At 40.1% G+C, this 19,758-nt stretch overlaps 1 protein-coding gene across 8 annotated transcripts in view; it reads left to right on the top strand.

Annotated features, from left to right (window-relative positions):
* Positions 1 to 19,758, top strand: part of LOC105935735 (rho GTPase-activating protein 21) — a 133,474-nt gene that overhangs the window by 108,953 nt on the left and 4,763 nt on the right. For 6 of the 8 annotated variants that reach the window (XM_036125446.1, XM_036125445.1, XM_036125443.1 and 3 more), the window contains 15 exons: positions 832 to 978; positions 1,069 to 1,171; positions 4,241 to 4,277; positions 4,859 to 4,978; positions 6,151 to 6,450; positions 8,269 to 8,333; positions 8,428 to 8,576; positions 8,731 to 8,873; positions 11,500 to 11,658; positions 11,826 to 11,904; positions 11,984 to 12,057; positions 12,151 to 12,240; positions 12,343 to 12,468; positions 12,850 to 12,891; positions 14,161 to 14,266. In XM_036125446.1, coding sequence (XP_035981339.1) covers positions 832 to 978; positions 1,069 to 1,171; positions 4,241 to 4,277; positions 4,859 to 4,978; positions 6,151 to 6,450; positions 8,269 to 8,333; positions 8,428 to 8,576; positions 8,731 to 8,873; positions 11,500 to 11,658; positions 11,826 to 11,904; positions 11,984 to 12,057; positions 12,151 to 12,240; positions 12,343 to 12,468; positions 12,850 to 12,891; positions 14,161 to 14,266 — 1,740 coding nt within the window. Of the gene's footprint in view, positions 1 to 831; positions 979 to 1,068; positions 1,172 to 4,240; positions 4,278 to 4,858; positions 4,979 to 6,150; positions 6,451 to 8,268; positions 8,334 to 8,427; positions 8,577 to 8,730; positions 8,874 to 11,499; positions 11,659 to 11,825; positions 11,905 to 11,983; positions 12,058 to 12,150; positions 12,241 to 12,342; positions 12,469 to 12,849; positions 12,892 to 14,160; positions 14,267 to 16,413; positions 16,870 to 19,758 lie in introns of those variants that run through there. The other 2 variants (XR_004927454.1, XM_036125448.1) reach the window with 2 other exon arrangements.

The raw sequence follows: 19,758 nt of genomic DNA, 5'->3' as shown, positions 1-19,758 counted from the left end.
CTGACAAAACCTGCACATCCTTTTAATCCTCCGCTCATATTCCCAGTCTCTGTTTTAAAGCGCAACACGTTCCTCTGTCTCTTTTCTTTTACTACAAACCCCTGATTTACAGCTCTAGAGAAACGCGACACCGCCTCCTTCCTCTAAACCAGGGGTGTCAAACATACGGCCCGCGGGCCGGATTTGGCCCGCTGAACTATTTAGTCCGGCCCTGTGGCTAAATGCATTATCATTATAAAAAAAAAAAAAAGATGCCACAGAGAGCTCATCAGATTTGACTTTCACAAGTGGACAAGATAAAAGGAAGAGAATGATAAAACAATTATTGAAAAAAACATGTACTTTGTTTAATTGAAAATATGCAGTTCCTATATTGTCCATGAGGGGCGCTGTGTTTTAATTAGCAGATTAAGCTTCAGGTGTGGAAAAATTCAAATCATTTCTTAATTTTTATCTGTTTGATGTATTTTGTCATGCAGGACAGTGTTTTTAAGTTCCAAAAAATGTGAATAAATGTTTTTCAACAGTGTATAATCACTGTGATCACTTTTTATGCATAATGCACAAGTAAATGTTTAACTGAGTAAAAGTATTGTTGAAATTGCACATACTTTTCTTAAAAACGCTGAGGTTATTCATAATATATTGTGTAAAAGTGAAATTAACTTAATATAAAAATCAACAAGTCCACATTTATTAGTTCTATTTAATCTTGCAGTGAGTTTACTCGTGTGGCCCTCTTGAGATCAGATTAAGCTGTATGCGGCCCCTAAACCAAAATGAGTTTGACACCCCTGATGTAAACCTCTGCGTCGCTGTTTGTGTCCTCAGATGAACCGTCCAGCCCCAGCATCGAGCTGGACAGCGTCCACGTTCCTGCTTCTGTGGTGATCTCCTCTACGCCCGTCATCAGCACCATCCCGCCCAGCCCCACGTCCTCGTCTCCTCTCATTCGACGCCACCTGTCGCACGACCAAGGTAGGATCGAACCCAGTCGGTTTGGTTTAAGTCGCTCGTTTTAAGACGAGCGGTCTGATGTCACTGCGCGGCCCGTTTCTCCTTCTTCAGATTCGCTTCATCTTACGATCATCGGGTCAGACTCCGCTACCAAATCTGAGCGCTCCAAGTCGTACGACGAAGGCATCGATAACTACCACGAGGAAAGCATAGGGTGAGTCACAGCAATGTAAGGTGACGTTAAATCGTTTATTTATTTATTTTTTACCAATTTTCTTTTTTCTAATTGTTTTTTTTTACAATATTAGGTACAAGTATTACTACACTTTGTTGGAAGGTGCTATACAAATAAAGTTTATTATTTCTTATAAGAATCAAACAATTAAATATTAAAGGAGCCAACGTCTAATAATAATTAAGAGATTTTAGCAAAGTTACTGCAATATGTTGTTTTAATGTAATAGAAAAAAAGTTGTTTGAATTTCTAGTTAATTCCACAGTTTTCCACATTTACAGTGGACCCAATTTTAATTGTAAAATGGAAACTCACAAGGTTCTCTATCTCATCTTTTCTAAGGCAAAAAAAATTCAGAGGCAAGCAGTTATTTGAAATAATTTTACGTCGACATTTATGATGCAGCTGACATGTTTGTAGCCTGGCCAGCCAGACTGATGATGTGTAGCGCTCTACGCTAAACGTGGACATTCAGCAGAACTCTCTGATTGGGCGAAGCGTCACCTAGTACCCGCCTACCAAAGGCTGGTTTTAGCCAATCACGGCATCACATTTAAATGTAAGCAGCAGGCGTCATGAGAAAACACAACAAGTTATGCTGATTATAAAAACATGACTGTTGGCTGCTGTCTCCCAATGTCTCCTAATCACCCGCACACACAAGGACAATAAGTTAGGGCTGAACAATTAATCGCATTTTCAATATAATCGTGATTTAAAAAAACGCAATTTCCAAATCGCTGAGTCTGCAATTTTTGGCTCTGTAACAATTAGTGAATCAGACACGTCCATTAGGTGTTGGTAAAATGTTTAAAGTGGGTTTGCCTCCACATGGAAGGGAAGACAGTTGCAGCAGAGAGATATTCTAATTTTATTACTTGTTTTAGAGTTTATATAATCATAAATAGCATTAAGTACAGGTCAATCAGTTTAATACATAAACTTGCTTGTTGGTTGCACTTTATGTTCAACAAGGATCGACGTCCAAATGAATTAAAAGCTGTTCTCTTGAACAATATTCTGATTAATAGAAACATTAAAAGTTCTTGTTTTAAATAGTCCTTGTTTACAAACGTCTTTATTTAGACGCCATTTTTGTTGCCTGTAGTTAACGCAGAGAAAAGTCAAAATTGCAATTTTGATTGAAATATATTGTAGGCAGAACGCAATCATTTCTGCTCTGAGTTCAGATGCTGCGGGTCTTTTAGCAACTAATCTGCACAGCGAGGAAACAAATTGATTTGTTGTTTGTATATGTTTAAAAAGACATGTTAAATTAAACTGGAAAAAAATGGTATTAAATGGCAATTTTAAGAAAAAAATCGCAATTAGATTATTTTCCAAAATCGTTCAGCCCTACAATAAGTGGAGATGCAAGGATGCCAACCGTATACCGTACCTTAACGGGCGACTGTCACTAGATAGGTTGAGTAGGCGTCTTGCAATCAGAAGGTTGTGGGTTCAATTCAATTCCAATTCCCTTGTGACATGTTGATGTGCCCATGGACAAAGGGCAAGTGCAACGCGGTTTGCTTCTAAGCTAACCTGCAGCCAGCTACGTTTACATGGACAAAAGTAAAGGGCTGATCGGAGTGAAAAAGCGTCATGTAAACAAGCCAATCAAAATATTATGATCGGATTAAGCTCAATCGGAATGAAATTGTAATCTGAATGAGAGATTGGTGATGCCGATTGATAATCCGATCGACATTGATATGGTAACTGGTGAAGTTATTCTGAATGTGGCAAACTGACCCGAGTTCATATGTGCGCGTGACGTATTTCTCCATCGGTGTGTGGCGGAAATACGTCGGAAATAAGCAAAACTGTCAGGGCCTCCCGATACAACTTTCTGTTTGAAAAGATAAAATAGCTAAAAAATTATTATTTACTCAGTAACGTTTCAACCATAATTAGAGCCTGGTGAAAGTCCAGCCTAGGCGCTCGGAAGACCAACGAACTCGTATAAAACGGCTTTGTTTACAACTTTTGTTGTTCTGCAAAGACGGTAGTTCTTCTTCTGTGTTTCTTTAGGGTCATTTGATAACTGCGCATATCAGAGAGGTTCTATTCTGAATAAATGCAGGAGCATATACACGCACGCTATGATCGAATGAATTGATTGTGTGCCCATGTAAACGGTACAATCCGATTATTTAATCCCAATACATTTTAATCCGATCGGGAAATTTTGTGCATGTAAACAAAGATGTTTGCGTTACGTGAGCGCGTCAGAATGATTGGTATGTGGGACATCCGATAGATAAAGTGATACCCCCAGAACTTGAGGGACAGACGGGAATAAAAGCAAGACCAAAACTCTGACAAATCCCAGGCCTGCAGCTCTCACAGTATTAATGTATTAACTACATGTCAGGATAGAAAGACCATTTCACACTGCAAAAACAGATCTAAAAATAAGTAAAATGTTCTTAAAGTTAGTGTATTTGTCCTTGATTATTTACCTTAATAATCAGGTAAATAAGATTATTTGCCAATGGAATGAGTATTTTGACCCCTAATATAAGATAATTAGACATTCTGCACTTGAAATAAGATGATGGAGATGGATTGTTCCTATTTTAAGGTCAAAAATCTTGTTCCATTGGCAAACCATCTTATTTACCTGCTCAAATCAAGGACAAATACACATATTTTAAGAACATTTAACTTATTTTAAGTTCTGTTTTTGCAGTGCACTCAGTGTAACAAGAAGTGTTTCTGAACAGGATTACCAACTATAGCTTTAAGTTGGTCTTCCTCTTTTTGGTGGAAGAATGAAAACAACTTTTACTCTTTTATGGCCGCCGTGTCTCTTATTTTCATTTAGGAGTGTCCAGCTCTTGAGGCTCCCTTTAAACACAACCAAACTTACTGGATTTTAGTTTGTTTGCTCAGGCTAAACTTGCACTCAAGAGACCCACTGATGTTTGTCTGAGTCCTAAAAAACAGTCTTTAACGAGCTGTTGTAAAAAAACAGAACTCCAAACCATTTAAATTGTCTCTTTCAAGTCTCCTAACGTTTTGTGTTTTGTCTCGTCCACACAGGAGGTCTTTGCTTCCCGGTCTGAAAGGCTTGAGGAAGGTAAGTTGGCCGTTCTGAGACAGTCCCGGCTGGTTAATCAGCTTTTTAGCTCACACCCACAAGATAAATGTTTTGCCACTGGAATGTGATTACATTATGAAAAAACACAGTCCAGCTGACACCAGGTAGATAATTGATAGGAAATAAATGCGCTACTTGTAGTTAGACTTAGACTTAGACACTTAGACAACTTTATTTGTCATTTTGTATGCACAGAGTGCGTACAGAACGAAATTTTGTTGCATACAGCTTGTAAATTGCAGTTAAAATTAAATTACAGTATTAGGTGCAGCAGTGATTTAAAAGTGAACAATTTAAATGTAGACAATGCAGGAGAAGTCACAGTGTACAGGTCAGTATTTTTAAAAAAACCATTTGTATGTACAGAATTTTATTGTGCAAAGGGCATTTGTGCAAGAATGCATTTAAAAACTAAGAGTTCGACAGCATTTGTAATGCTAGATGGAGATGCAACAGATGCAAAAGTTATGTGATTTGTTCTTTCATAAAATGTTGCAACAGCATCCGTTGAGTAATGTTTGACTTGCTTAACATTTGCTGTGTTGTTTTGGTTATTTCAGGCTGTAGACAGGTCGTCAGACGATTCCGGGTCCCGGCGAGATTCCTCCTCAGACGTTTTCTGTGACGCCACCAAGGAGGGTTTGCTACATTTCAAGCAGCTCCATATCGATAAGGGAAAGGTGTGTACTTAAAAGACACACTCTGGCATAGGGGTGGGCGATATATCGAATATACTCGATGTATCTCGAATTTTCCTCGCCGCGATATTGAAAATGGCTTTATCGCGACCATCGCGTGCAAACTTTCACGGCAAGATTGAGCCGTTGTATTTTATTCACTGTGAGTTTAGTTTTTCTCCCACATTCTGTGAATGCATCATTCGTTCCACCTCCAAGCCATAAAGCGCTCTGGCGCGCGCGCACAACAACGAACCCGTGCGATTACTTACGTTGACGAGACGGCAAGAACGATGGCGACAGCGTTTCAGGCAGTGGTTTGGATTTCACAAGAAGGATGTCGAACAAAATGCGGTAATTTGCAAAACATCATTGCCACAAAAATAGCAGTAGCACAAATTTAATCCACCTAAAAAGTCATCCAGTGCAACTCTATGTGTTGACCCCCCCCCCCCCAAACACTGAAGGAGACTTTAATTAAACCAGCCGTAAAACAGTTGAAACTGGCGTCTTCTTTTGCTAAATCCCATATGACAGAAATAAAAACGTTTTGAGCAACAGAATTATTATTATTATTTTTGAGATGCTCTGAATATGTAGCTGCGACTGGTCAGTTGATTTTATAGTCACAATACAAGCTTCTGTTTTTGGGATTGTCACATTTTTATTATACAGATTTATATGTCTTAAGCACAAAAGAGCACCTTTTATTTCAGCTTTTTTTGTGTCAGATTTTTCCTTGGTGTTCCTTTTGGCCGCTGGGATGTTGTATTTTTTAAGGTTCAGTGTTGATCACGAAAGAGCTCTAATGTGACAATATTGTAATTTGTGAAAAGCTTCTATGTGCAGCTGTGGTTAAAAATAGCTAAAATATAACGTTTTAAATAAATTTTTATTTTGCAATACATTTTTCAAACAAAAAAAAATTGACACGTTAATATGAGATATGCCAATGCAACTTTAGGCACTATTTGGCTAAAAACATTTGTTATTCAAGGTTATTTGCACATATCGTGATATATATCGTGTATTGCGATATGGGCCAAAGATATCGTGATATTAGATTTTCTTCATATCGCCCACCCCTACTCTGGCACAGGAATCGCTCAGCTGACCTTAACCCAGCTGTAGCGACAGCAACAGGCCGCTCACTTATCAATGGCCTGTCTCTGCAGCGCGTCGGAGGAGGAAGTCGGCAGTGGAAGCAGATGTACGGCGTGCTGAGAGGCCACTACCTCTGCCTGTATAAAGACAAGAAGGAGGGCCAGGCTCACGCCAGCTGCCAGACCATAGAGGAGCCCCTGCAGATCAGCATCAAGGCCTGCCTGATCGACATCTCCTACAGCGACACGAAGCGTAAAAACGTCCTGAGGCTGACCACGTCGGACTGCGAGTACCTGTTCCAGGCCGAGGACCGAGAAGACATGCTGGCCTGGATCAGAGTCATCCAGGAGAGCAGCAATCTGGATGAGGAGGTATAAAGTCAAGGGTTCTGCATGCTCGGCCTTGAGTTTGGGTTCTTTCTCTTATCATGAGTTTAGGGAAGAACGACCTGGTACGGCTATTTGGACCCATATAGTTTAACTATTAATGGTATACACTAAAAAACAAAGGGCTGTAGTTGTTTTACTCTCAAAGGAGCTCAAATACAGTATTTCCTCTGCTGAAAATACATTCTAATGATTTGGTCAATTTTAAGCTATGGCTATGTTAGCCTCATAAAAAGGTGTAAATCATCAGCTTGATCACGTTGTGATGATAAATCGATTTGTTTGGATGACGATACGATGTTTGCCGATAGGAAAAAAAAGTCTGACGACTTCCGATCGACATGATGCGATATCATCTGCCCATCTAACCATTTTATTTACATTATATTAACTCGCCTAAAAACCAAAATGTGACCATTTTATTTCCAAGCAGGCATTTGAATCAAAAACAACATTCTTCTAATTTTAAAATGTTATGATAATAACAATAGATCACCTGTTTCTAATGCTTTGTAAATTTCAAAATAAAGGTGCAGCCTAAAAATGAATATATGGATCCTTTAATTTTGCATCGATGTAATTGGATCGTTAATCATTTAATTTATATATCGATATGGATCGATCTATTGTTACACCCCTAGTTTTCGCCTGCACCAGGAAACTAAATTGTTGTAATGCTTTTGGCACTGGTGCTAAAATTCACATTAAATGCACTGCTACTCTGGCTTCAAGCCACAGGATCTCACCCAGGAGCTCCAATTAACAATCCACACTATTAAGTTATATACATCCTGCTGAGGCTTCTTACACTTAAAAATGAATATGCACTCTACCCCTCGTGGAATAAAACTTCATGCTGGAGAGGAGCGCGCACACCTCCAAATTGCGCCTAAATCGGCTGTGCTGGTCACAGGGAGACCAAAGGAAGTACAACGTTTTTGAAAGTTACTGTTCAAAAATAAAAACACTGGCATCGTATTTTGCAATTAGGAATAAACATATTTGTGCATTATTCCACCTAACTGCATGAACTGATGCATCTCCATAGAGCTCTAGGCCAGGTTTTAAATAATTACACATGAAGGTACCCTGTCTGGTACTCAACACTGCCCAGAAAACCCTCTTTTTGTCAATCCTCACTTGCAGCTCTGCTAATGGAAATGAAAAAGTGAAACTAATGGTAGAGGTGCAGAAACCTCCCAAGTATCGCAGTTTGTCAGGAAGCCTGACATTTGTGCTTTTCTGGTTGGAGCAGGGAAAAATATACTAGACAAGCGCTACACTGCAAAAACGGTTCTAAAAATAAGTAAAATGTTCTTAAAGTTAATGTATTTATCCTTGATTTGAGCAGGTAAATAAGATTATCTGCCAATGGAATGAGTATTTTGACCCCTAAAATAAGATAATTAGACATCCTGCACTTGAAATAAGATGATTGAGATGGATTGTTCCTATTTTAAGTGCAAAAATCTTATTCTATTGGCAAATCATCTTAGTTATCTGCTCAAATCAAGGACAAATACACTGATTTTAAGAACATTTAACGTATTTTTAGTTCTGTTTTTGCAGTGTAAAAGAGCAGCAGCATCATACTTGGTTTCATACTGAAGGAGACTTTTCAAATGTTCTGCAATCCAGCGACATTTAAGAACTCGTGAAAAGATTTTAGTCTAGCAATAGTTCATAGTGTTGTATTCCAACAGTTTAACCTGAGTCACCCACTAGCAGCTGGTTATATAACAGTACAACCTATAAGGCAAAATATCCGTTGCATCTCGCGTCTTCTTCTCTTCTGTTTTCTAGAACGCAGCCTTCACCAGCCATGACCTCATCAGCCGCAGGATCAAGGAGTACAACACCTTGATGAGGTAAGGAGAAGCCAGGCACCTCCTCAGCCGTTAGAGCCATTCGATCTGGTCTGAACTCTCTCGGTTTGCCGTTTATCTGCCCCGTCTGCTTCAGCCCGACAGGCAGCAAGACGGAGCCGTCGCCCAGAGCCTCACGCCAGTCGCTCAGCATCAGACAGACGCTGCTGGGAGGCAAAGGTGAGGCCAAAGCAACGAGTCCGCACTCCCCCAAACCGGAGCAGGAGAGGAAGAACGCGCACAAAGGTGGGGGAAACGCCACGTTAGTCACTTAGAGCTTCATTTAGACAGAAAATATTAATGGTATAAAAATAAAAAGAGACTCATTACAAGGTAGCAACATTAAACCTTAAAGAACGACACGTGTTTAAGGTACTGACGTTGTCCGCTGTGTACACAGATGACACCAGCCCTCCCAAAGACAAAGGGACATGGAGAAAAGGCATCCCTGGGCTCATGAGGAAAACCTTTGAGAAGAAGCCGTCTCCTGGGGTCACATTTGGAGTCAGACTGGACGACTGTCCTCCTGCACAGCACAACAAGGTGCCTCCAGCCAGTCCACACGGGAGAGGGTTTGGTCCTTACAGCCGCCATTAACTACCATTTATTAACCATAACCGTAATAAGTAACGTGCAATAACTAACGTAAAATAATGTGCAACTCATGTGAATTCAATCTCTGGATTATACGTATAACTGTATAACCGTTACAATTACTGTAATAAGTGTTTTGCAGTAACTATGTGCAATAATGTGCTGTGGTATATTGTCAACATAAAGGTCATTCATCCCTGCTGCTACCTGATCATACTCCGCTGCTTTATACCTGTAACCATTATAGTAATTACTGCAACCATGCACCATAGATGCAACAATAAAAATAACTTATGTGCAATAAGCTATTTAAACAAGGTGCTATAACCTGTGCAATAATCATGTATAAAGAGTATAATAACATATGTGCAATAACCTATTTATACATGGAAGTGTATAGAATTGTATATAGCTGTATAACTGTATCTAACTGATTCTACTTACCTACTTTGGCACCTTCTTCTGACTTTTGACTATTGAGCCGATGGGACAAGTGAATTTCTCCATTGTGAGATCAATAAAGCTTATCTTATCTTACTTTATTTAATTGCCTATTAATAGTATTATAATACTAGCATCAATATGTAGCAAAACTACACAGTCGTGTAATTTGTGCAACAAAAAACAAAAACGTTTTAATACCAGCGATCAAATATGAGATGAGATCAAAATTGAATCGATTCTTGAAATTTGAATCACTACCAAGCCCTACCTGCTTTCTGCTAAAACTATATTTACCTCTATTTAACCCCAAACTTGAACATCAAAGCTGGGGGACCGTTCAGTCCATGCAGGGGCCCCTGTACTAAAAACATGATATTAAATTTCTTAGGATGATAAATGCTGACAAAGATACCGTGACTGACTGGTCATTTGGATCAGTTGTATTTTTTTTTTGTTTATGTTTTTACCCAATAATAAAATAAAAAAAATAATTAAAAAATATATATTAAAAAAATAACAATAACTAAAAATTAAGCTGTTTCACGTTAAGCTCCCGCTGTATTGAGAAAAGATCAGGGGTCTGCAACCTGCAGTTCCAGAGCCACAATTGGCTCTTTGGCTTACTTAATATATTAAACAATGAAATGTTGACCTGTTTAGGTTTTTTACCCCCAATCTTTTGTTCTGTGCCCCTGTGAAAAAACACTGGCCCCCCTGCTAAATTTGGTCTAGAACCCCCACTGAGTCAACGTATGTTCAGGACTCGTTTCCCTACGGATATTTCTTCGCGGGGCACATTTTACACCATCTCTGGGAAACAGAACCCGTCTCCTTCCTAAAGTTGAGTATAATAATTAGAACAGCTGAAGGCACTTCTATGCATCTGGAAACTAAACCCCAGGATATTTCTCTTCCATGTGTCTTGGCTGATTTCGTTTTTTTTCTATCATGTCACACAAAGGAAGCCGTGCCTGTAAAGGTGCTCCCTTTAGATACACCCACTCATATATCCACCACCCCCAGAAGCTTTCAGAGCCGTAAAATCAACTACAACAACCAACAAAGGCGTAGTAACCTCATGGTACGCAGTGATCTCACTTTGCAAAGTGAGAGAAAATACATTTTCTCACATTTAGCAAAATAAGATAAGATAAGATGGTCTTTATTGATCTCACATTGGAGAAATTCACTTGTCACATCGGCTCAATAGTCAGTCAATAGTAAGGAGTAGGAAAGGGTGCATCAATTATAAACAGTGGATAAAAAAGAAAACGAGAAAAACATAAGAATATAAAAAAATAATACAAAAGAAGTCAGATGATGTCATGTGTACTTCCCGGTTATACACATGTACTGACATATATTCACTTGGTGATAGCAGCAGAAGTTCTTCCGGATCATTGCACAGGTTATAGTCACTGAGCTATATTATACACTGGAGTGCTAATCATCGTCTGTTTGAACGAGTCGCTTTGAAGCCACCAGCCGCCATATTGGTACTCCCTATTTCCCCTCAGTAACTAGGGAATATGTGCGCTACAGCATCGAATAACGAGGATTTTCTCATATTCAGATGGGGCTTAAGACTTAAAATGTCAAATGCCAGATAGTTTTATGTTATGTTCTAAAAATATCAAGTACTGAGAAAGTCATGTGCTGAAATATTTTGCATTTTATTCATTTAAATATATATATATATATATAACATTTATAAATATATAAATAACAATATACAAAAACATATATTTACATATGTGTATACATATATATACATATATATATTTAATATGAATAACATGTAAAATATTTCAGCACCTAATTTCCTAGTAGTTGATAGTGTTAGTACATCCACTGACTGTAGAATTACCTGTAAAACGTTTTCACGAAGCCAGAAAACTGCTTGTTGTTGCAACCAAATCCTGTGGGATTCTGTGAGAGTAGGGAGTAGCAAGATGGCGACCAGTGACTTCAGTTTTTCGGCAAAATCAGCACTCCAGTGTATTATATAGCTCAGTGGTTATAGTGCAATGATAATATGAAACCGATGCAGTTTATCCTAACGGCTCTTTTTAAACGTCGGGATTCCAAATATAAATTGTTTTTTTTTTTTTTTTTGCTTCCCGTCCTGCAGTTTGTGCCGCTGATCGTGGAGGTCTGCTGCAAGCTGGTGGAGGAGCGGGGCCTGGAGTACACGGGCATCTACAGAGTCCCCGGAAACAACGCCGCCATCTCCAACATGCAGGAGGAGCTCAACAACAAGGGCATGGGTGACATCGATATCCAGGACGACGTGAGTGCCCTTTCATCGATCCGAGCCGCTGTAATTAACCCCCCCCCCCCCCGAAGCCTTAAAATACCTGCAGGACCGAGCCGCAGCGGTGGCGCCTGCTGGGAGGCTCGTTGGTATTGACCTTCACAAGAAAAGGAGAGCCATCGTTTCAATTCTCTCTCTTGCAGAAATGGAGGGACCTCAACGTGATCAGCAGCTTGCTCAAGTCCTTCTTTCGAAAGCTTCCCGAGCCTCTGTTCACCAACGGTAAGCCGGCACCCTGCGCCACCTTGTGGTCGAAGCTGAGAACTGCGGTTTTCACAGAAACCTCCTGTCCGCCCTGCAGACAGGTACGCCGATTTCATCGAAGCCAACAGGATAGAGGATCCGGTGGAGAGGCTCAAGGTGCTCAAGAGACTGGTGAGTAAAACCGATAATGTTCACCTGGAAATAAAGGAGGAGGGGGGGGGGGGGGGATCTAGAAAATACTTGATGTTTGTTGGCGGCCTGCAGCTTCACGAGCTACCGGATCATCACTACGAGACCCTGAAGTTCCTCTCGGCTCACCTGAAAACCGTAGCTGAGAACGCGGAGAAAAACAAGGTTCTCTCCTCGTATATTATATTTTTTTTACCCCTTTTCTTTAGTTTCAGCCGTCATTTGAAGTCTGACATCCACCTTCGGATTTCTCTTTGTCCACGGCAGATGGAGCCGAGGAACCTGGCCATCGTGTTCGGCCCCACGCTGGTGCGCACCACCGACGACAACATGACCCACATGGTGACGCACATGCCCGACCAGTACAAGATCGTGGAGACGCTGATTCAGAACGTGAGCCTCCGACCCCTTCGGTCACACTGCAAAAACAAAACTGAAACTAAGTCAAATTTTCTTGAAATTAGTGTATTTGTCCTTGATTTAAGCACGTAAATAAGATGGTTTGCCAATGGAATGAGATTATTGCGCTTAAAATAGGAACAACTCATCTCCATCATCTTATTTCAGGTGCTGTATATCTAATTATCTTAGTTTAGGGGTCAAAATACTCACTCCATTGGCAGATAATCTTATTTACCTGCTCAAATCAAAGACAAATACACTAATTTCAAGAAAATTTGACTTAATTTTAGTTCCGTTTTTGCAGTGCACAGTCCTGTTCTGCGTGTACGCTGCAGGTCCTCCTCTCATGCCGTGTTTTTTTTGTCCTTTCAGTACGACTGGTTTTTCACCGACGATGGAAACGGCGACCCAGTGGTGAGTCCGCTCGCTTCTGGAGCATCAAGTGGGCCCTTCACATAAATATAAAGCTGATATAAGTGCCTTTTTTATTATATCATATTTTTATTGTTGTTAAGACAGATGTACAATGCCATTCAGATTATAGTGTTTAGCAGTTGTTACAATTTCTTTGGCTATGTACAATATAACAAGAACCACACAGCATTTCAACATTTTAATATTTTTGTAAACCCCATCCTACCCCAAATATCCCTGTGCCGGCAAAAAAAACAAACAAAAAAAAAAACGGAAATTAAATTAATAAAAAAAATGTATTATCCCAAAATTAAAACTCTTTACATTGAGACTTGTTTGCTAGTTAGAAGGGAGAGTTGCAAGTTTGTCAAAATAACCCAATAAAAGGCCCCATACTTTATAAAAAAATTTTGGTCGATCCTTTCAGAAAGTGTTTCACTTTTTCAATTTTTAGGAACATCATCATATCGGAAAGCCAAATTGATGCCTTAAGTGGAAATTGGGATTTCCATTCTAAAAGTATTCTCCTTCGAGCGATCAGAGTTGCAAAAGAAATAACATTTTCGTTGCTAGAAATCTCAGCATCAACCCCAAAAATAGCCTTTAAAGGACTAGGTTTTAGATGTAGGCCAAACGCAACGTTCAAAATCCTAAATATTGTTTTCCAAAACTCTTCCAGCTTAGAGCACGACCAGAACATATGAGCTAAGTCTGCGTTGGTGGCTCTACAGCGATCACACGTTCCATCTATTTCAGGGTATATTTTGGCAAGTCTGACTTTACTATAGTGAGTACGGTGGAGAAAATAGAGGTTAAGAGCTCTAACCCACATCTCTTCTGAAATTACTGTCCCTAATTTTTTATCTCCTTTGCCTTTTTTTTTTTTATCAGATAATCTGAGTTGGAGCTCCCAACGCATGACATCCTGTTTTCTCCTCCTGATTTGTTTTGTTCAATTTCTAGATGATCCTCCGGCTGTAAAAAATCACACAAATCCCAAAAATATATAAGTTATATTAATACATTCTTATGGTTGGCTTTTGAAATACATATAAATTAATATTTTTTGCGATATATATTTTTAATGTCTCAATCTATTAGTCAAATAATAAATTTCTGTATCAAACAGGAAGTTAATTCATGGTTTTACGAAGGGGGCGAATGCTTTTTTTCCCCAACTTTGTTTGGATATTTGTTTTATTTCTGCCGTACTTTGTCGTCTCGCCGTCAAACGAATGTCAGGCGGACGTTAACGGCGTTCTCTTTCAGACCGTGTCCCACGAGGAGAGCGCCGTCGAGTCTCAGCCCGTCCCCAACATCGACCACCTGCTCACCAACATCGGTCGCACCAACACCTCGCAGGGCGACGTATCAGGTAACGCGCCGCCTGCGCTGTGGGTGAGGCTCCCGCTGTCCTCCCCCCCCACCTACCCCCCGCCCGCCCGCCCGCCACCATCAGAGACGGGCCCGTTTCTCTGAATAAAAAAAAAAAAAACGTTTAAAAATGTTGATGAGGACGCAGCTTCTCCCTTTGCTTCTTTGGCTCCTGCAATTTTATCTGCATCTCTAGAAATGATGCAAAAAAAAGTTGCAGGTTTTCCTGTTTCGCTGGAACCTTCTTGATGCGCTTTGCAAAAGTATTTCTACCCCTTTTCCCCACATTGGCGCCGTGTAGCGAAAGTGACTTCCGATCCGTTTGATTTGGGATTCTGTGCGACAGACCAACACAAAGCCGTGCTAACTTGTAAACTGGAGAAAGAAAGAAAAAAACAATTAATTTCTTTAAATTTTGTGTGACACACGTTCAAATTCAGCCGCCATCACTTTAAAACCCCTCAACTGAATTATGAATAGATACAGTAAAACGGATTTTATAGTTTTCTAGCTATTTAGACTTTTCAATATTGTACTTTTAATTATTTCATGTTTAATCAAGGTTAATTATGTTTATAGTTATTGTTGCACCGTATAACTGAGCAGAAAAGCCTAACCGGGGACCCGAGGATTGCAGATTTGGCTTCAAGTCCTGTGAGCAGAAATCTGGTAACATGTTGAGTTAAATCGTAACAGTGTTTCAATTGTGTTGTCCCTCAAAAATAAAAAAAATAAAAAATCTGACAATTCTGAAGAGCCGTTTAGTTCTGGAGGAGCTACAATGATCCGCAGCTCAGGTGGGACGATCTAGGCGCGCACATCTAGACAAGAAGTGATTCCACCAGGAAACACGGTGGTGGCAGCGTTGTGCTGCGGGTTGCTTTTCTTCAGCACGGCATTAGAAACCGTTCGGAGTTGAAAGGGAAGATGGACGGAGACAAAAATGTAGCGCAGTCCTGAAAAAAAGCCGATAGACGTAAAAATCGTCGGGCCAAGCCAATTTCTTACCGGCCAAAGTAATTCTGACTAACCCCTGCTAAATATCTCCACATAATCCCGCTACATGATTAGCCTGAGCTAAACGCTAGCTGTTAGCAAACGGACGTGACGTAGCTGCTGTCGTTTATGTACGTGTACGTTTGTTATCTTATCAGCCGACGGCAGAGGAACAAAGAGAAGCATCCTCCCAAATGACGACGGAAAAAACACGATTTATTTGGCGCTAACATTAACTCGCCATGTGGCAGCTAGCCCTTTGAAATGTACCCGCCAAACGGAAAGTTTACTCCCATTTTGCTAGGGTTAATTTCGGACCCTGGTCACAGCCACAGCGATGTGATCTGAACTCTTTTACGCGTCTGAATTCAATTCAATTCAATTTAATTTTATTTATATAGCGCCAATTCACGAAACATGTCATCTCGAGGCACTTAACAAAGTCAAAATCAGTCAGATTATACAGATTGGTCAAAAATGTTCCTATATAAGGGAACCAGTTGATTGCTCCAAAGTCCCAACAAGCAGCATTCCCTCCTGAAGAACCGTAGAGCCACAGGGAGAGTCGTCTGCGTTGTTAATGGCTTTGCAGCAATCCCTCATACTGAGCAAGCATGAAGCGACAGTGGGAAGAAAAACTCCCCATTAACGGGAAGGAAAACCTCCGGCAGAACCGGGCTCAGTATGAACGGTCATCTGCCTCCACCCACTGGGGGTTACAGAACACAGAACAGAGACAGAACAAGAGAGATAAAAAAGCACAGAAGCACACATTGATCCAGTAATCTGTTCTACATTAGATGGTAGTAGCGGGTGAGCCGTCTTCTCTGGATGATAGAATCACAGACACGGCTACTTTGTGTTGATCTGCCGCTTTAAAGCTCCATAAAACACTCAGCGATGTGCGGCTGTACGCTAGCAAAACAAGACAAGGTTCCAGGCGTACACGTGCTTTTGCAGGGTGTTGAATCTGCCGGTAAAGTGAACTGATAATAATAAAATATTTCCTGCTGATCTCGTCCTGGGCTGTGCTCCCCTCTCCCCCCCCCCTCCCCCCCTCCTTTGCACCAAGCCAGCATGTTGTCTCCACACCGGCGCAGATGTTGTTGTTTTTCACAGTAAAAGGCGAACCTCTGATCCCTCTGTCTCTAGCGAGGCTCTGTCGGGTGTCCTAACGGCTTTCCCCAGCATTCACACATACTGATCTTGACACAGGCCAAGTGGGCGGAGTCTATCACGCCGTGATGTCACTGATGGACTCTGTAGTGTCCGTGATGGACAGCTGGAACTGTAGGAAGAAGGATTGTTGCCCGCACTGTAGCTGCCTAGTCTGCAGGAACCCGCAGGTGTTTTAAATCCACACACCGAGCGTGAAGATGAGGCCAAACTTTGAAAGAGAAACCCTCTTCCCCCCCAACTCCCGCCGCCTCCCCTGAGGGAAGCGGAGCGGCTGCACGGTACAGTCTCCACCCTCCCCCCTCTGCCGCCTGGTGGTGTTGTGGGTTTTCTGTCAGAGTATACCTAACGCAGGCCGGTGCTGCTGTCTGAAAGGCTCTCCGCTGTCTCTCCTCACTGTCTTCCAAGCTGGCCTGCAGGAGAGATAGCATGGTATGGTTTCCTCATCCGCCTGCATACACTTTACCTCCATCTGTACTGTATGTAAGGGGAGCGGAGGGGGGCTCGGCTATGAAACACAAATTTTTTTACAGCTGCTATTAGGAGGTAATTACTGATTCTAGGTTCCCTCGCCCACACTCATCTCTTCTCATGTAGCTAGCCCCTCTGTGACCCCCCTGTCACGTTTTCTTTTTGATTTCGGTCGCCATCTCTGTCGTGTCTGTGTCTCGTTTTCATCTCACCTCAAGCTGCCTCGCCAGTAAATCCCCTTCCAGGGTTCCCACGGGTCCTTGAAATCCTTGAAAGTTTGTGAATTTAAAAAAATAAATTCAAGGCCATTGAAAGTTCTTGAAAACAGCCAAAAAAAAACACCTTGTCCTTGAAAGTCCTTGAATTTTTTTGTGGGTTTGAAAGTTCACACGGATGACGACTCGTGTCAATATTTTACTACCACACGATCTTTTAAAATTATGTTGATTCTGCAGACTTTTAATTTGCAAAAGTACGTTCTCTCCTCTTCGTTAGTTGCTAGGCTACGGTTTAGGCCTATGTGCGTCCAATAGGTTACATTCAGGCAGTGTTGCCAACTCAGCAACTTTGTCGCTATATTTAGCGACTTTTCAGAGTCAAAGTCAAAAACTAGCTTAATCAAAGATGAAAGTATGTGAAACAAATTGATATAATTCTGAACATCTCAATGCTGCACTTTTTTCCATAAAATTCCATGAAACGGTAGGCTAATGTACATCTTATATGTAATGTAGTATGGCATAGCCATGTACTGTGGATATAAATGTAGGCTATGAATATGATCAATATCAATGTAGGCTATAAATTAAGTCCATTTTCTTGCATTGCTTCTGACCCAACAACTTCTATGCCGTTTAGTCTTTTATTGAATTTACATTGTATTAAAATATGATAACCTATTCAGCGGTCACAGTAGGTAAATGCCGCCATGTGTGGTCCTTGAATTTGAGGAAATTGGTCCTGGAAAGTCATTGAAAGGTCCTTGAATTTGATGTTCACCAAGGTGTGGGAATCCTGTTCTTCCACTACAGCAGCGTTATCTCATTTTAAAGCTTTTATTTGAGAATCAGAATCAGAAATAATTTAATAATGTATTGTACGTGTATTTAGTAGATACATTTTTTTTTTCTTTTTTATTCCACGTCGGATCTAAAAGCTGTTTGGTGTCTCTTTAGGTTTCCTACCATAGGACTGAAGATGTGTGTCAGCAGTAATCCCAACTCTGGCTCGTTTACGTCTGATAGTCCGGTTTTAAATATGCTAAACATGTCACAAACATCAGGGTGTCCGCAGGGTCCTAAAAAAATCGTACATTTCAACTTCTAAATGCTTTATTGAACGTTTTTTCAACTAAAACACGCAGTCGGCCAATCAGCTTCCATGTTACTGGTTAGTTTATATCAAGCCTTTGTCTTGGGAACATGCAAATTTAGCAACACTTTGCATCAAAAGAAGCAGTTTAAGGCTTGGTAAATGTCTGCTTTTCTGCTGGTGCTTATGCAAAAAAAAACATTATTGTCACGGTGATACTGATATCCTGCATAGATACTGGATGAAAACGCTTCATAGAGTCATTTATCATAGCTTTATATTTATATTTTTGGATTTAAAAACAAGTGAAGGGCTTAAAGAGCTACATGCTAGCCTGCTTCAATGCTGCAGGCTGGAGACCCCCGATTTAAAAATAGATAACCAGACAGATAAAAATATAAGGGCGATAAATATTCTGGGCGAGTTCTGGAATATTAAAGACTAAAATAGAAGTTATATAAAAACAGCATAACTCCTTTGTTTGATGCCCTTCATCAAACTTTTATATCACCAATACTGACAGTAGGTGATGTTTATTTATTTGAACAAGGCTAAGTCCTTACAGTGACAATATCTACTGGTTACAGTATACTCACCCGACCAATATATAGGAGATAAAACAACAAAGCTTACGCATAAACAAGAAGAGTCACTTTGGCATAAAACTGCATTTTTATTTTAAACAAGCCTATTTATTAATTCAGTGAAGTTTACTCAAGTAAAAGTAGTGATACTTCATAATACTGTTATTTATGAAAGGCAAAAATTGCATTGCAGCAATGCTACTTTTATAATACATTTTACCTATATATATATATATATATATATATATATATATATATATATATATATATATATATATATATATATATATATATATATATATATATATATATATACTGGATATCTCTGTATGTTTGGCTTTAGGTCTTAAAGAGTTTTAAAATTGAGTTGGTGACGCCTGCAGAAAGCCTGAATATTGGGATATTCCACCATCCTATTTGCTATCTAGACCATCCAGAGTCCTGGGTTCACCATTATAGTCTGGACTTTTTATATCTCACCACAGGTTTTCTGTAGGAGATAGAATGTAGATGGCTATGAAGGTTTTTTTTTAAAATTCAATCAAATCAATGCAACATTTTGCTGCTGCAACGTATTTATTTAAAGAAGAAACTGAAAATTCAGAAATCTTGACTCCCAACTTTTACAAAACTAAAATCCTTAATTAATATGGGGATATACGTTTAAAATAAATACTATCACGGGCCAGTAGTTGTCCCTGGGTGTGGTTAGTTACATTAAGAAACAGCTTTGGCGGCACTTTTTCTAAACCAGGCTCTGTTACATACTGTTGAGTTTATCAACATCAATACAACAAACTGACTTTCCCGTAATTTAGGTTGTTTGGAATCATTATTTAAGTGCAGCTATTAAAAAAATATATATCTATATACGGTCCCAGTAAGTGTCCCCTCTGTCCTCCATCAGTCGCCATCCTCGTTGCATGACACATTGTATCGGCTCTGCTGCTAAAGC

This window comes from Fundulus heteroclitus, chromosome 21 (genome assembly GCF_011125445.2).
Source record: "Fundulus heteroclitus isolate FHET01 chromosome 21, MU-UCD_Fhet_4.1, whole genome shotgun sequence".
Lineage (NCBI taxonomy): Eukaryota > Metazoa > Chordata > Actinopteri > Cyprinodontiformes > Fundulidae > Fundulus > Fundulus heteroclitus.
This window is presented reverse-complemented; position numbering and strand designations above follow the sequence as displayed.